The following is an 18,409-nucleotide window of genomic DNA, read 5'->3' as shown; positions in this document are numbered from 1 at the left end:
TTGGAAAAACGGATGTGACTGATTACAGAAATCATGTTAAATCAGTTTGTTGGGAAATCATCCTCTTGTCTGGATTGAGGCTTTTAAGTTAAAAAAAAGAGAAGTAATACATGATTTTTGTACATATATTAGGACATACAGATAAGCAATTCCTCAACCAAAGATAAGCATTTTTAACATATCTTTTCAGGATGCTTCTATGCATGCATATCTATAAATACATATTTATATATAATATGTACATAAGTGTTTGTAAATACAGTATTAAAAGTTTCATACTGTACATAGTTTTGTTAATTTTTTACATAACAGGTTTCAGACATTCAAAAAATATTAATAAATATATGACCATATAACTTTCTTGTCTTACTCTTTAAAATAACAGATTCTTTAAAAATGTAGACTTGCTCTTATACTATTATTCTTTTTTCTTTCCTCGTGTGTGCGTGTATTAGCCCCCAAAATCTATAAATGCAGAAATGAAGATACACTTTTAGTTTTTCCCAGGAAAATCCAATTGTAACTAATCATTTTGTCCAGATTGAAATATTGTTGCCAGGAAAATAAAAAATGAAGCATATTTTATAAATTAGTATAGGCATATCTTCAAATCTCCAAATTAGGCAAATTTAGAAACAAAATTTAACATGGAATTTTTAGAAGTCATTATATCCTTAGCTATCTGGCAGTTAAAATAACTTTTAAAAGTGCAAACTGCATGAATTTTCCCAAAGATGTAATTTTAGGTAAAACATATTTCCAAAGTTTCTATTTTTTTCTATTTCAATAAATGTAAGACTTTTAGTAGATACTGTTTTTCAGATGGGAACATTTGACCAAATTTGTATTTCCTTAAAACATTCTTTAAATTTTTTTCCTATCATGTAAGTAGCCCTCTCCCACCATTATACTAGAATTAGTTCCGGCCAGTTATACTACTGCAAAGCCAAATATTTCTTTATAGTCACACAAGATAGTGCTTGAGAATCACAAAGTTATCTGGCAATTCGACATTAAAGAATCCTGTTGGAATGTTTGCTAACTTGAGAAGAGACCAAAACTAATGATTTTTGGAATTCCTATGGAAGGAAAGAAATCTAGGAGTGAAATTACATCTGCAAATAGCAAGATCATTTGGGAGTACATAAATCCAGATTTAAGACAAAAATATTGATTTCAGGAAAAATACTGAGGGACACACGATGTTTATAAAATTTATAACTATATTTTCAACTCTTCTTTTTCTATGAGTTCTAGACGTGCCTGTATTTTCCATATTAAGTTATAAATACTTTTTCTTATTCTGGCCACGTAATTTTAGCACACACATTCAGAAAGTTTTGGGAAGTATGACATACAAAGGCCAGTTTCTTTGTGATTTAACCTATCTCTGCCTAGGATAGACTATACAGGAGTGGTCTACTCAACAAATTAGTAATTTATTCACCTATATTTAAAAACTGCTATTCTCTGGGGCCGGCCCGGTGGTGCAGCGGTTAAGTTCGCACGTTCCGCTTCTCGGCGGCCCGGGGTTCGCTGGTTCGGATCCCGGGTGCGGACATGGCACTGCTTGGCAGCCATGCTGTGGTAGGCGTCCCACGTATAAACTAGAGGAAGATGGGCACGGATGTTAGCTCAGAGCCAGGCTTCCTCAGCAAAAAGAGGAGGACTGGCAGTAGTTAGCTGAGGGCTAATCTTCCTCCAAAAAAAAAAAAAAAAAAACTGCTATTCTCATTGAACTCAGAAACAAAAGCCCGTCATGTTCATGGGAAAATACAACAAAATCTATGTGCAATGTAGCCTCGCTTTGCTAAAAGTGCATGAATGTTTAAGAGACTGCCTAAACTCATTATAGAAACAAATCAGATATGATCATTAATAATAGGATCATTTAATCCTTAGAGATATGCATATGCCATCAACTTTTAGGTAACAAGAGGGCAAATGCAAGGTTTTGGCAACTATGAAAAAGTGGTCATCGCACAATATTGAAATTATCACTGGAGTGATAAATTGTAAAATAAAATGCAAGAAAATAAGGAAAGTAGAAATACATTAAAGAAAGGTTAAGTACATACAAAGTGATTTTTGGAAATAATAAAAATATCAAGGATATAATTATTTAATGACTATAATTGATAGTCTGCAAAAATCTTTCATAGGATTCTGACTACTTCAATCACCTTACTTCAATACATTATTTTTCTGAAATAATAAAATGCCAAATCTTATCCTGAAATCCTAAACTTATAAAGAATTAATAGCACACTAAAATTTGACACATTTCCTATGATGGTTGATGGTATGATGGTTGCAGACATCCTGTTTTCTGATCTTAGATTCCGAATGGAGTTACTGAGCAGCTGCAACAGTTTGGTGTTGATATGATTCCATTTATGTGACAAATTGGTTCCGGAAGAAGTACATGCAAAGTGGATTTTTTTCTTTTTCATATATTCAGACATATTTTTCTCACACTAAAGTAGTTCTCTATTTAAAGGGATAGTCTTTGAATCAGTTTGTAACATGAGTTTCTTAGAGGTAAAATAAATGTCTTCATTACACTTATTTAAATGCTTCCTGTGGAAATTCATTTCTCCATCCTTCACATTCCCAACAAAACGTCCATCTACATGAAGCACAGCCCCACCAGTTTACAATCTCTCTGAATGCACCTTGATTGTTTTCACTCACGTATCCCCTAGTGGAATAGTTCTTAATCAGAGAGAGGCACATATCAGAATACTCTTGAAAGTTCTTTAAAAAAAATACACAGGCCTGGACCCCACATCAAACCTGAATCAAGAGGGCAGATTGGAGTGTACATTTTGGAAACGTTCTCTGGTGGTTCTGATCAGTTGACCTTTAGTTAAGAGCTGAGAGCTCTTTTCTAGCAGTGCTAAGACAAGTGTTTGAGAAATGATTAGTAGAATGAATGAATTCTACAATGTCCTAAAATCCTCCACATTTTTGAGGCACAATTCAATGCCTCTGTCTGTTCAGCATCTCTCATTCTTTTTGTCTATGCTTATCTCTATCCTACTCTCATTCCTGTCCATGCTTATCTCCACTCTTCCACACTGCTGTTATTGTTCAATAGAATAACCCTCTCTGTTTTATCCTTCCATCCATTTCCTCTAGAAAGAAACCATGAACTACTTAAGCATAGGGTCTATCTTGTATTTCTTTTTAATCATCTTCCTTCACCATCCAAAATTTTCTATATCACACATTTTATTTCCCTTTTAGCACTTCTCACTACCTAAAATTATTTTGTGTATTGTTTCCTTATTATGTGTTCCCCCTTAACAGAAAGTAAGGTCATTAAAAACAAGGACATTACAACCTATTCAAAGTTCTATTCCCAGTGCCTAGAAGAGTATCTTGTTCTCAAAATATATTGGCTGAGTAAATGAACGACCTAGAGGATTCAGTTTTTTGTGTAAATGTAATTAACTGTATATGACATTCAGTTTCCATTGTATCAAATCATCCACTGCCTTCAGTCCCATCTGCTAAGTTCTTGTTCTGCAAAAGCCATCACGTTAAGGCTATAAAGGGCAAATAATTTTATTTTACTAGTATGCCAAGGCACCCAATAAGCAAGTTCATTTAAGGCCTCTTTTTGAAGGAACTGGAAATCGTATATTCTTTAGCATGAATACATTCAAAGGCGAAAAGTAGAAAATTATAGACATCTAAATGGAGCTAATCATTTGTTAATAATATAGAAAATGTTACTTATAGAGAATTTCTTAATTTTAGTTTGGGGGTTTGTGTGTTGACTCATAAAAATGACCATAGTGTAATACTTACTCAGACCCTGGCACTATCTGTAAAAACTCAAGATCAATTATACGAACAAACACAGAATTATACTTTTTGTTCTATAGCACACCTTTTAGCTGACTCAAAGTGAGTTTGCTTCCACTATACATATAAAATTTTATCATGCTCCAGATACTAGACACCAAAATGAATGGTTGGCTAGGGCCATTTGCCGTTAGAGTTGCCGTTAACCTCATACTAGATGAGGAAACCATCAAGTTATCAGGATAAACAAGAGTTGCTTCCTTACTTAGATTTCTTAAAATTGTTCCTCCTTGTCTCAGCTTAGCATGTAAAGAATCCTACAGTTACGCAGAGTTGGTTTCCTTCTCATGCGTATATTCCAGAATGCCATGAGTCATCAAGGGGTGCTGCCATTGTGATGCAATGGTGATGACGCCCCATGTCGCCCTATGATGCACCATAAAATGTTCAAAATGGTTAGTCTTAATGTGAAGTAGGTACAAAGTTCATGGCTTGAAAATATTGAAGGAGATTATTTCACTTGCTCTGTGAGTAGCTCCATTTTTAAGAGTCACTTAGTTCTTCAATGTGATTACTGTAATGTAAATATTGTAATGTCAAGGTTAATAATAATAGTTACCATTTATTGAGTACTCACCATATGTTAGGATCTGTGCTACTTGTTTATCTATCTTTTCTCATTTGATCTGCTTAACAGCAAGTAGGTATCTTTATTCTTATTTTCAGATAAGGAATCTGAGTCTTTTAAATATTATGTAACTTAGTATCTGGTAGAATTTGTATATGAAAACCCAATTGGTTGAATCTAAAGCTCATACTAAACACTAGCTATTCCGCCCCTATGACACTATGTTATATTCCACACCAACATAAATGACCACCCTCTACATTTCTAATGGGAAAAAGACTGAGCAATTTCCAATGTAAAGAGCCCACTTTCAGTTCAAACAAAGCAAAACATTTCTGACAACAGATATAAACAACTTGCACTCACCTCAATAAGAAGAAAGAGTAAGAGAAAGGGAAGAACAGGACTAGAACAAAATTGAAACCTACGAGAGCAGAAAGGTACAAACGTTTAGGCTGACAGCCTGAAATCTAAACGAAATCTCCATCATCTTTTGAAATCTGTGGGCAAGGCTCTGAATCTTTCTGAATCACAATTGCCTCATCCACTAGAAAAGATGACAATGCAGGACCCGGCTTCACCTTGCAAGGGCAGTGCCATTTTTCTAGTCTTACTTTCCATTTTCGGTAACACTTCGTCATCAGGTATTATTTTCATTTAAACTTTCTGCTGGGACCGCCACTGAGTCGCCTCTCCATCTTTCCACAAAGCTTTCCATGACACCCACAGGCAAAATCAAAATGACAGAGCATCCTGTCTTCCACGGCACTCAGAGTCCTTCTTATTATCTGATCTAACAGAATTACTTTCCTGTGTAATGGACCACACCACAATGAGCTCTGGAGAGCAGAGAGGAGCTGGTCATCGTTTAATCTTCCTCTTTACTGTCCCCCTGCAGCAAAATAAATAAAACAAGTGGGTTACACAAAGTTTACTCTCAACAAATGTCAAACAGGAGAGAAGGCATGATTCACAAGTGTTTATTTCATCCTCCTAAATGTATGGCATTATTTAGCCAACTCACTACCACATGCCATTAAAAAGTTAGCGGCTTTAAAAAAAAATTCCCAGCATTACAGCAAATGCATTAACTCACATTCCTAAAAAGGCTGTTTTACTGGAACAATCAGGGAAGAGATATGTATCCTCAGGACAAGAAAACACTTAGAACAATGCTTTTTTCTCTTAAGAAAAATCCAGTTCTAGAGTTGTCTTTATATCAAAGTTAAGTCAAATTAAGCAGCTCCTTCCTTCCTTCCTTCCTTCCTTCATTTTATCTACTCCTTGTCATGATTCAATGCTCTACAAGGTTCTAAACAGGCCCTGGAAGCTGGTCCTTTTATCTTGGTATTTGAGAGGCTTGGGCACCACCTTTCATCCAAATGCCGATACGCTACTGGTAAGGATTATGCCTTTAGGAGGCAAGTATTTGTTCTCCCCAGAAACTGCCTTTTTAAAGATCAGTTTAAATTCTTTTATCAGAGAGGACAGAGACTTTAGAGTCAGATTAATTTAAATCCATCTGGCTTCTGCCATGACCAGCTGTGTAAAGTCCTTGCCTTGTAAAGCTGCCAGTTGTCCTCCTTGTAAAATAGAGAAAATGATGCTTCCCCAGCAAGGTTTTTGAGTGACATGGTGTATGTAATATTTTCAACGTCTGGTTCGGCAATAATAAGTGGTCAATAAACATTAATTTTGATGAGGACCCTGGGCCACATATAGAAATAGGAAGTGAGGTGGGTTGAAATTCTGGCCACTTCACAGCGGTGGGTGGGAAAGAGCCCTTGGTTGAGATACTGCCCATCATGAATAAACCAGCTCCTCATTAGGAGGCGCTCTCTCTAGTCATATAATAAACTTCATTTATCTTTGTTAAAGACATCTGGCTGTCATTCTTAAGTCACTCTCGGTCTTAGAGTACTTTTACATCTTACTATGGAACTTTTCTAATGAATCCCTGTCTGTTATAATATTAAGATCTACCAAAGTGTATACGAAGGTTTTTCAGATGGTTGGAGAAATTGAGACTTTTCACGGTCAGATACGAGCTTCCCAACTGCACCCCCGCCCTCGCTTCTGGATCAGGGATTTTTCAGCTGGCAGCGAGGGGTTTAATTTCCATTTCCTCCCAGCGGTTCTGTCCCCTAGGGAGGTGGAGCGCCCGCCATCCGTGTGTGGTTTTGGGGTAGGCACCTCTTCTGGGGAGGCCGCCCGCCCCCACCCACCGCGCAGGCCTTGACGTCACGGGCAGTGGCGGTCCCCCGCCCAGCTATAAAGCGGCAGGTGCGCGCCGCGCCTCCGGGATGTTCACACACCTTGTGCCTGCGCTCGAGTCGGAGCCCAGAGGTCCCGGGGCGAGCTCCGGGCGCTGCGTCCCGCGCCGAGCCCGGCCGGGCCTGCGAGCACCGCCGCCCAGCCCCGTCTCTGTCTCTCCCATCCAGCCGAGCCCGGCCGGGCCTGCGAGCACCGCAGCCCAGCCGGGTCTCCGTCTCTCCCATCCCCCTCCAGCGCGCAGCTCCCGCCGAGTTGCCCCAGAGACCACGACGCCGCCGCCGAGGGACCAATGAGAGCCCCGCTGCTGCCGCCGGCGCCGGTGGTGCTGTCGCTCTTGATCCTCGGCTCAGGTGAGGACGTCCCGGCTCTGAGCTGCCCGGCGCTTCTCCCACGGCAGGCAGAAGCTGGCGCCTCTTGAATTTTACTGCTGCTTCTCCAAAAAACCCAAAACCCAAAAACCGAAAGCCACCTTTTGGCACCCCCAACTCTGTCCCGCGGGAGGTGATCGGGGTATCTTCCTACCTAAGGTTACTCACCGGAAGAAGGAGAAAAGCGGCAGGTGTCACAGACGTTCCATGTCAGGAAGAGGGTGCCCGAGAATCCCTGTACTTTTACTTTAGTCCCCCTGAAGGAGACCTTAGAGATGCGGTGATCCAAACCCTTCGTTTTACAGATAAAGAAACGGAGAGCCAGAGAGGCGACGTGATTTCCGCAGATCCTAGAGTAGAGGAGTTAAGTCCTGGACCCGGGGCTGCTGAGCCTCCTGCCCAAATTCTCCATCTCTTCTGCCTAGTGATTTTGCCTTTACCTTCCTAGGGGTCCTCACAGCGTCCCACGGAGAAGTCAGAAGCCCCGCTCTGAGGCTGTTTTAGTGAAACCTAAGAGAGAAAACAGGGCCTTGAATCTCTGGGCCCCAAATCTTACCTGGTCCCCAGTTTCTGCTCTATGTCAGAAAAATAATAATGACACAATGGCAGTAAGAATCGTTATTATCAACTACCATTTATATTACATTTTATATTTCTAATCTTTTAAAAATGTGAGCATGTGTTAAGGAAATCTGATATTTATATCTAGAACCTGTCTATGGAAATGGGACGGGTAGCATTCTAGCAAACAAGAATGCATTTGTCTGTGAAGTGATGGGAATATTTAGACATTTCCTCTTAAATAATTAGATTAATTTGCCTATTTGGCAGTATTTTTTTTTTTTAAGATTTTATTTTTTTCCTTTTTTCTCCCCAAAGCCTCCCGGTACATAGTTGTATATTCTTCGTTGTGGGTCCTTCTAGTTGTGGCATGTGGGACGCTGCCTCAGCGTGGTTTGATGAGCAGTGCCATGTCCGCGCCCAGGATTCGAACCAACGAAACACTGGGCCGCCTGCAGCGGAGTGCGCGAACTTAACCACTCGGCCACGGGGCCAGCCCCGGCAGTATTTTTTTTTTTTTTTTTTTTTTGATGTGGAAATTAATGTAGACTATGTGTGGAAAAGGAAACCTTGATGAAAGAAGCTCTGTAATTGGAACAGCTGAGTTTGCTTGTTGGCAAAATGTGGAGTTGCTTTCATATGTGACTCAATCAGAAACAATAGCACATGTGCAATAGCTGCTTTGATATAGGAAGGTAAATATTTCTCCTGAACTCAGCTGACTGATGAGAAAGGCACTCTGCTTTACCTTTTCTTTTCTTCCCTTGTTCTTTCTCCCACAGCCCATTATGCTGCTGGATTGGATGTCAATGACACCTACTCTGGAAAAGAGGAACCGTTTTCTGGGGACCACAGTGCTGATGGGTTTGAGGTGACCTCAGGAAGTGAGATCTCCCCTGTGAGTGAAATGCCTTCTAGTAGCGAACTGCCCTTGGGTCTCGACTATGACTATGAAGAAGAGTATGACAACGAACCACAAATATCCGGCTATATTGTAGACGATTCCATCAGAGGTGAGTAGAGGAAAACGTGAAAATGTAGCCTAGAAGATGTGTGTGTGTTTGAGCAAAGCTGCTTTAAAAGAAAAGCCATTCCCTGCATCTTCTGGTGGCTTTCTTGTGTGTTGCATACCCCCTGGGTAGGCTGTGAACTGAGACGGACAGAGCTCTATGTGGGCACGTCCTATATGTCTGGAGCTGTAACAAATGTTTTAGGTCTGTTAAGTCTAAACTTCACAACAACTTTACAAAGTAAGAATTTTCATTTTACGGATGTGATAACTGAAGTTCAAAAAGGTTAAGTGTTTTGCCCAAAGTTCCACAGCCGGGAAGCAGCTGAGCCAGAATGAGAACTCCAGTCTGTTTCATTCCAGATACTCTGCTTCTTCCCACTGTGCCGCATGACCCCCATGGAAGACAGGTGTAGACATCAGTCTTCCTATCTACTTTGTGTCTTAGCTTTTGTATCTGCTCCCCACGACCATTCTTCCTAAATATTTGCATTTTAACACAAATAAGGGAACAGACAAAAGTAATGGGAAGGGAGCAATTGGACTTCAGCCCTTAAGTAATGGGTGTTGAGAAACTGGTGCTGCTACTACTACTACTAATGCAATCTTCTGGGAATATTAAAGGCCAAATATGCGTGGACTTTATGTTGTAAAAATTATGATTTAACCTCAAATTCCATTTGTCATTTAAATAATAGTGACCCATAGGGGCCAGCCTGGTTAAGTTCCCACACTCCATTTCTGCGGCCTGAGGTTCACCAGTTCAGATCCCAGGCGCGGACCAACACTGGTCGTCAAGCCATGCTGTGGTGGCGTCCCACATAAAATAGAGGAACATTGGTACAGATGTTAGCTCAGCAATAATCTTCCTTGAGCAAAAAGAGGAAGGTTGGCAACTGATGTTGGCTCAGGGCCAGTCTTCCTCACATACACACAAAATCAGTGAATAATAGTGACCCATAGTTTTTCTTCTCTTTTGCTGTTACCTGATCTTTGAAAAGGAGCATTTGCATAAAAGTAAGGTACCAAAGTAAGAGGTAAGTATTGTTCATTACCCTCATATGACTTTAGAGTCTGAGGACAGATGAGGTCATCAGTAAATCAGAGCTAAATAGTCTAGGAGTATCCACTATGGAGGCAGGCCATAAAGCCCTTTCTCTCCTGACCTTCATTTCTCTGACTCCTCTCCCTCTGTCTGGCTCCCAGAACTGGTGAAGGGAGTGCAGGTGGTACCACAGGGACAGTGACTGGGTTAGCTGGCAGGTGGGAATAGCTTTACTCCACTTGACTCCCTTGCTTCAGAGCTTGTGCTTTTAAAGAAGGTGGGGGAAGGGGTCCATTTATAATTCTTATTCTTAGAGGGGTAAGATTAGACTGTCAAGATTCTAGAAACTTTTCTCTTAAAGATGTTTCAAGTTGTTAACATTTGAAAAGGCCAAATAAATTGTTAGTGGTGAAAATGGCTAGTGCTTAAAATTGCACTGCTTTGTGAAATAGGGTTGGCTGAATTCCTCTAAGAGGCTGTAAAACCTGTGGGGTTAATGTCTATTGTGGCACTTCAGCACAGTGACTATTCATCTGTGTCAAAAGTTTGTAATATATCTGATCAAGAGCAGTAATAGTCATTTACAATGCTTCTGTTAGAGGACTTACTCTAATTTGTGGTACCTTTTTATCATTAGAGGACAGTTTCAATATAAAAGTTGCATAACCACTTATTAGACATTGTTCCTATTTTGACTATCATTAATGTTATTTTAATAACCTGCTAAAATATTCCCGATATTTATTTGTCATTTCCTTAATCACAGAGTTCTATCTTTGATATCCCTCCCTATGTTTCTAATGTTTTCGATTTAGTGGGTGCTGCAGTACCATTATGACTACTGGTATTAAGACATTATGGCATTTTCCTCTTTTCACTGGGCTCTGTTTGCTAAATGCTTATTCAGTTAAACCTCTTCGGGGATTAGTATAACAAAAATGTGCGGCTCTAACATGGAAACAACTCCTTCCTATATTTAGCATTTGGGTAAACTATACCCCCTGTAACTGTAACACTGAACAAATGTTTCTGTGGATCTGAAGAGTTCAGATGAATCTCTGAAGCATCAAGTACAAATATCTCTGGACTCCTGTTTTTTCAAGTAGATTGACCACAGAAGCGAGCCCCCTGGAAGGTATTGATTAATTATAATCTGTTGTAATCTGGGAGCTGGAGAACATTGATCAACTCTAATGTATAATTCTCAGTTTTGTCCACCCTCAAGTAGTACATGCTAATTCCCAATTATGATAGACAGCGCAAACAATATGAGTAAATGAAATCAACAAAAATACCCAAGTCCCACTTTATTTAATGGCATTGACCTTTCCCAAGAGAAAACATAGTATAGGGAGGGAATAAGAGGCGACGGTGCCCCCTAGCACTGCCACTTTCTAGCTGTGTGTCCTAGGGCAAGTTACTTGTCTTCACTCAGCTTCAGTTTCCTCATCACCATCATCTCAATAACAACACATTCTGCTGTGATTTGGGTTTAATTAAATTAAGGCTCATTATTAAGAACTTGGTTTGTATTAGAAATTCAAGAAATGTTTAAAATATTTTGTGGATTTTCTTAGGCAGGTAACTCCTTTGATCAATAAGGATACTGATACAAGTAAATTCAAAATATATTTCTAAGCTAATAAAATAACAAAGGAGTTCAGATTTTAAAGTGTTACACAATACAGATATTCTGTTTGCCCAATTATTGTGCATGAATTGTGTTAAATAATGAGACAAATATGGCCATTGTCCCAAAGAACTCCCACTGCTGGGACTTCTTTCTCTTATGTCTCTGAAATGATATTCAAGATGAAGAGAGACTGTTGTCAATGAGTCTTGTTTTTCTTTGTTTTTTTTAGTTGAACAGGTAGTTAAGCCCAAGAAAAACAAAACAGAGAGTGAAAAGACTTCAGATAAACCCAAAAGAAAGAAAAAGGGAGGCAAAAATGGAAAAAATAGAAGAAACAAAAAGAAGAAAAATCCATGTGATGCAGAATTCCAAAATTTCTGCATTCATGGAGAATGCAAATATATAGAGCACCTGGAAGCAGTAACGTGCCAGTAAGTTTTCCTAAATTAAATAGAATTCTATGTTTCTAACACCATGTCTAAAACTCCTGGCTGCAGAAAACCATTTATTTTTCCAACATATAAACCAAGGGTCTGTAAACTTTTTCTTAAAGGACCAGATAGTAAATATTTTAGGCTTCCTGGGTCAACATTATTTATGTACTTATAAGACCAATTAAAATGTAACCATGTAAAAATGTAAAAATCATTCTTGGCTTGCATATGGTAAAGAAACCTGACAAATGGCCAAATTTGACGTGTGGCTATAGTTTCCTGACCCCTGGTATAAACCATCATTGTACAAAATATATTTTACAAAATCTCTTTTTTAAGAAGGACTTAAGGATACTTTTCACATAATGTTGTTTCATCCTCCTTTCCCCTAAAAAAGCTGATAGCACATTAAATGATAGTGGAATGTGTTGGCTGCCTAACGAGTCACTGGACTCATCAGTTGGTCATAATAGGAGCACAAAGAATGAAAAGGCGTGTCTTCTTGGAATATCACGCCCAAACTAATCTCAACTTGTTCTTATACTAACAGATCTTTGGCTCGAATACATTCCATGTCTCATGATTTTGAAATACAAATATATGGATGGCATGACCTTTTTTTTGATGTTAGAATTGAATGGCTGTTTATGACCTAAAAAGTAGACCTAAAATATAAGGAATGCTTTCAGTTATTATATTTTTGAATGTGGGTCGTTTACAGGTGTCATCAGGATTACTTTGGTGAGCGGTGTGGGGAAAAGTCCATGAAGACTCACAGCATGGTTGACAGTAATTTATCAAAAATTGCTTTAGCGGCCATCGCTGCCTTTGTCTCTGCCGTGAGCTTCACAGCTGTTGCTGTTGTTATTACAATCCAGTAAGTATGCGTAACCTAAAAATTCCTAGTAAAATAATACCAGGTCAGTTTTTCTCAGTATTTCTATCACATTGTGCTATCATCTTTTAGATGAATTATTCTATTGGTGGTAACTGATCTTTGGTCATATCTTTATCCTTCATTGACAAAGATCACAGAATATGGTCAAAATTTATATGACTTTGACCGCCATTGAAACTTAATATTTTAAGCCCTTTTATAGAAAAATCTAGAAATTTTTGGAACTTAAAACTTGATTGTTTTGTTTCATGTCATATTTCATGTCATGGCACTTCCAAATCTCAGACTGTTGGTATCTATTATGAATATCTTCAGCTGAAGCAAGCCTTCCAGAAGCTAATTAAGACCTGGTTCATCGTAGGTTGTCAGAGATACTGCTTTGCTGCTAAAAATCACAAACAGCTTCAAACCAGGAGCCAAGAAAAGACGTCTTTTGTTCCTATTAGAATGTAAAGTTCTGAGTTAGGAATTTCATAGCTTGGTACCAATTTCCTTAGAGCTTATGCCTGTTTTGTTACTGTCAAATGCAATATGGGAACCCAATTAATAAAGAAAGAAACCATTTCCTCCATATGGCATGGCGTAGGAAGCAGGGACAATTCTATTACTGTTTCACTCCTTCAGTATCTTCCCTGAGCTCACAATAACAGATCACATACTTCACTTCATGACCAATGAATGTTAGGGCTAGACTGTTCCAGATTGTAGGCACTGGTAGGTATGTCAAAATGGCATTGTCTGTCAAACAGAAGTCAGTGAATTAAGGAAGTTGGGGGAGGACATGAATGGCTCTGTAATGACTCATGTGCTACTAGAGCTTGGGAAAAGCAAGAGACTCATTATTCTAATTTTAGGTCTTGGTCAATTACTTTAACAACTGGACCGTGACCATGATCTACTGCTCCTGCCATTCAGGAAACAAGGGGTTATCTTCTGCCATTGTTTACTATTATTTTAGATGCAGATCAGATAATGGTAAAATGACACATAAAAAACTGTTATGATACACATAAAGTTTGATATGTGGTTTAAACTTGTTTTGCACACCCTAGAAATTGTTTTGATCTGTTAGTACCTCAAGTGAGATATGCAAATGTGTTCAGGAGCGATACCCTCAAACAAACCATTATTATCTGACATAGAAGGATAGAAGAAAAAAATTGCCAGTTAGGGAAGCTGTTTTGAAATAATTATTTAAACTTGTAATTATTCAACTTGAAATATTTAATAATCCTTTGGGAAAGTGTGGAAAAACATTGTCATGTTGGTACTCTTTAAACTAAGCAATGACTTTTCTTCTTTTCTCCCATATTCTCCTTGTATTTGAAACACAAGCGCTATCCTAAGCCACAACTTCTGTTTTTTCATAAGTGAATTTTTTTCCCAACCATCACACTTAAAGTTTTTCTGATTTTAATATTAAAGTTTGATAGATGGATGAAAGAGCTGCTAAAAGTAAAATGACTTCTACAATGCCAAGACGTTTTTAAACCATTGAAGATTTTTAAAATAAAAATTAGCAATAAATAAAACTGGAAGGAAGTATTTATTATAGTTAGAAATGAATAAAACCCAACTTGTTTTGTAAGCCTGTTTAAAAAATTCTAATCTTTTAAATTAGTTTGTACCAGCATAAAGTCCTTCTGTGGTAAAACTATACTATCTACTTCTTCGTCTGCTTGTGCATGGCAACTGTGCTAAGTTCTGAAAAACAAAACAGAATGCGTATGGAGGTGTTCCATGCTTTCTGAAAGTTTGCATCTCAAGGCACATTTATTTAAAACTCAGAACTCTGGAGATATGTTTATATAAAGTCACTATAAACATCCCCCCAAAAGAACATTGGTAGTATCTTCTGGCTGGGTTTAAGTTTTGGTTTGGCGTAGAGTACAGTGTGTAATGGGCTATAAGAACTCACGAAAAGAATTCCTTTTCTTGTGAAAACTCCAGTCAATATAAGGATGAATACAACTTTGATGACAGTGGAATATCTTGTTCTCTAAAGGCTTCGAAAACGATACTTCAGGCACTGTGAGGGAGAAGCTGAAGAACGAAAGAAACTTCGACAAGAAAATGGAAATGCACATACCATAGCATAACTGAAGGTAATATTACAGGTTTGAGGGTTTTTTTTTTTCTGCTTTATCTCCCCCAACCCCCCCTGTACACAGTTGTATATCCTAGTTGCACATCCTTCCGGTTGTGGGATGTGAGTTTTAAAAGATATCTTTATATCATATCCTATAATTTTGAAAAATATAATATCTGTTATCTCAAGAAAAATGAGGAAATCGGTGTTCTTCATTATGGATACACTATGAATATGGGCTCCACTAAAGTCTTATGCTTTGAGCATGAGGTGGAGTTCAATATTGAGAAAGGACTGTGTCCTTGGTCAGTATTATAAGGGCTATAAGGAGGCAGGAGATACAGCTTCTCTTCTCAAAGGACTTAGTGTTTAGTAGACAGAAAATAGTGAAAGGAACCAGAATATGAGGGGAAGCAAAATACATGTTATAAAAAAAGGAACCAGTGGAATATGAGATTCTTTCCAAAGAAGGATGGAAAGAATCCATTGGGGATGCATTTAGGGAGCAGGAAAGGATGTGTATCTAGGTTGGCATTGGAAGTGAGCCTCAAAGGACTGATGAGATTGAGACAAGCAATTATGAAGGGAAAGGAAGATTAATACTGTGAGATGGACTAGATCATTTTAGAAACTTGTGAAAAATGGCCTCGTTCAGATGGGTGTTGGGGGAGATAAGGTTGAAATGATAGGTTGAGCTCACGTGGTGGGGAGCCAGAGTCAGGATGCTTGAGCTACAAATGTGAGCAAATGGAGATAGCAGGTTGAATATCCTTTTAAAGAAAGGAACTAGGAAGGGAGAAGGGGTACAAATTTGAGAGAGAGCTTGGATGGAGTATATTGTGTAGTTTTTATTTTTAATTATCTTATAACGAGGGAGAGCTGACATGTTCTAGGAAAAGGTAAGAAGGTGTGTAGAGTGATGTTTCCTTGATACCTAAAGTGAACAGCTAAGGAAGCAAACTTCCAAAGGCAGGAAGATCAAGGACGTACAAAGTCGGTCACAAGAAGGAATTCCATTTCCTCGGACATTCAGGAAAGATGTCACATCCTTAAGTCATTGATTTTCTACCTTCAGTGGTGCAAGAATTACTTGAGATGCTTGTTAAATATATGCATATTCCTAAGCCAAATTCTAACTCTACTAAATCAGTATTTCTATTTTAAATTGACACTTCAGATGCCTGGAGAACCACTACATTTAGCATTGGTTAAGTGCAGGTCATATGTTCTGAGCCTACGACAGAGTAAGCCCCAAACTCATGAAATGATAATTATGTATGCCAATGCTATGCTCAATACTTATTGCATCAAAATTTGTTCATGTATTGACTTAATGTTCTGAAGCTAAGACCACCAACATGAATAAGGGTGGATTTTTGATTATTTAGTAGAATTGAGATTTTTCAGAGTAGGTCCTGGGATGATTTTAGGAAAAGGAATATGCTGTGCTGGCACATAGTGGCTGCCTATTAACCAGTAGCTACTATTATTATGCCCTCGGTACTAACTACCCTAAATTAACTATATATCATAAATGCACCAAGCCACTTAATCTTTATTTTAATTATGTCCATTGCATAGATTTGGTTAGGAAAACTATTTCTCATGACTGTTGTTGCTTCTTTATCAAGCAGATTTGATGAAATGGGTTGGAGCATCAGCATTCTTCTCCTGAGTTGGCATATAACCAAAGCCAGTAGGAAAGAGAGATTCAAGTCAAAGTGATAGTTTGTCTCTGAAAGCTCTTAGCATTTTTCATAAGACATGTTAGAAAAAAATTGACAGAAAGTTTGATTCCTGATTATTCTTTGACATTTTCTTCAAGCGATGTTGGAATTGAGTTTCTCTCTGACACTTTGTTGTATTTTCTAACAGGGTAGCAGATCGGAGTCACTGTCATGTGACAACCATGAAGAGCTGGTGCCTCTTTTCAGTGGATCATAAGAAAACAGAACCTTTTTGTTCTGATGGTTTTAAATTTTCAATTGTCACTTTTTATGCTAAGTCTTATTTCTGTACATAAAGCGGCATGCAGATAAAAAGTATTTTTTCAAGTTGTAAATAATTTATTTAATATTTAATGGAAGTGTATTTATTTTACAGCTCATTAAAATTTTTTAATCAAAAAGATTGAGAGTTTGAATATAACTTTCGAGACTACAGAGCTCTACAGTATTTTTCTCCTAACCCTTAGATGATCATTTAAAAAGGAGTTCCTTTTCTTTTTCACTGTTTCTATGTTGATTTTCGAAACCTATTCCTTTTCTTGAAAGCAAGTTTAATTGGGAAGTTATAAACTAGAGTCACTTAGTCCTCCCACAATACTGATATCCCAAACCAGCCTTTCTTATTCCATGTAGAACTTGTACCATGTCCTGTTAATTATAAAAGCTTCTAAAATCAAGACGTGGCATTGCCTCTGTTACAGTAGACACAGATATTATAAAAGAAAGCAAATCCCGATGCCCAGTGCCATCATCACTGTAGACAAGAAGACAAGAATAGATTTGAATGTTACAAAAGTGGCATTGCAAGAGGACCAGGAAGTATTTAGATTTGAGACTTTGTTCCTTATTATCATGACATGAATGTACAAAGCATCTAAAAATCCATTCCTCTCATTCTTCCCCTTGCTACTGTTTTCTTACATTATTTTAAATAAATGTATGTGTATTTGTGGTGGGTGCTCTTTGAAGAACATTAATGTAATGGGGTGAATCACAGTCTGGTTCCTGGCTCGACAAGTATGTTACCTACATGCAAAACAAAACAACCTTTATAATGTGCAGGGAATATCTTGACAAAATTGACCAATAACAAGCCTAATTCCAGCAAGTGTCTCATAGAATTTCATGAATGAAAGGTGCCTGAAGCATCATTTCCATCCTTCTGTAGCATACCATTCACCAAATCCTTGCCCAGTGATCATCTAACCAATTGGTTCCCAGTCTCACCTGCACATTGTCACTTGAGTTTTAAATGTCTAAATGCCCAGGCCCTCTCCCAGAGCTCCTGATTTAAATGGACTGGGATGTGTCACTGGCATCTGTACTTTTAAAAGATGCCTAGACGTTTCCTATATACAGCCCATGTTGAGAACCTCTTATTTACCTCTGCTTGAACATCTACAGTACACATTTTCCTTAACCTCATTTGTTAAACATTTATTGTGGATGACTCAAGTATAATGCTAGCGGTCCAAGACAGAAAAGCCCTGACTTTGAGACCTTTACTACCTAGTTGGTGGGAGAGAGTGTGTCTTGTCAATACAGAACAGTAAATAACTGGATGAAGTGTGTCCCAGGGATCCATGGGGGCCCAGGGCATGCTCACCTAGCTCAGACTTAATGAGTCAGGGAGGACTTCCTGGAGAGATGCTACCTGAGATTATCCTAGAAGGATGAGTAGGAGTTATGTAGAGAAGATCATTATAGGCACAAGCAAAATTACAAAGTCATCAAACAGTATGACCCGAAAGGGAAAATACATATAATGGTTCCATATTACTGAAACAGGACGTGTGAAGTCAACAGAGGCTGTAAAGGAAGATGGAGTGGTAAGGGCAGGGTCACATAGGACCTTTAACTCATATTTGGGTCATGAGGAACCATTTAAGCCAGTTGATCAGGGGTAGAAACTTGATCAGATTTGCAATTC

General features: G+C 38.4%; 2 protein-coding genes across 2 annotated transcripts; one reads left to right on the top strand and one right to left on the bottom strand.

Moving 5' to 3' along the window:
* Positions 1–3,127: 3,127 nt before the first annotated feature.
* Positions 3,128–8,431, bottom strand: LOC124236800 (uncharacterized). Its single transcript, XM_046655749.1, has 4 exons — positions 8,393–8,431; positions 7,252–7,375; positions 6,667–7,148; positions 3,128–5,333 (listed from the first exon to the last, which is right to left on the bottom strand). Exons 1-4 carry the CDS (start codon positions 8,429–8,431, stop codon positions 5,310–5,312), a joined length of 669 nt encoding a protein of 222 aa, XP_046511705.1. The 3' UTR covers positions 3,128–5,309.
* On the top strand, positions 6,757–16,900 carry AREG (amphiregulin). Its single transcript, XM_046657595.1, has 6 exons — positions 6,757–7,065; positions 8,427–8,657; positions 11,561–11,762; positions 12,487–12,642; positions 14,669–14,768; positions 16,628–16,900. Exons 1-5 carry the CDS (start codon positions 7,005–7,007, stop codon positions 14,760–14,762), a joined length of 744 nt encoding a protein of 247 aa, XP_046513551.1. The 5' UTR covers positions 6,757–7,004; the 3' UTR covers positions 14,763–14,768; positions 16,628–16,900.
* Positions 16,901–18,409: the final 1,509 nt, after the last annotated feature.

Source organism: Equus quagga, chromosome 3 (genome assembly GCF_021613505.1).
Source record: "Equus quagga isolate Etosha38 chromosome 3, UCLA_HA_Equagga_1.0, whole genome shotgun sequence".
Lineage (NCBI taxonomy): Eukaryota > Metazoa > Chordata > Mammalia > Perissodactyla > Equidae > Equus > Equus quagga.
Note: the sequence above shows the minus strand (reverse complement) of the source record. Positions and strands in the feature narration are given on the sequence as shown.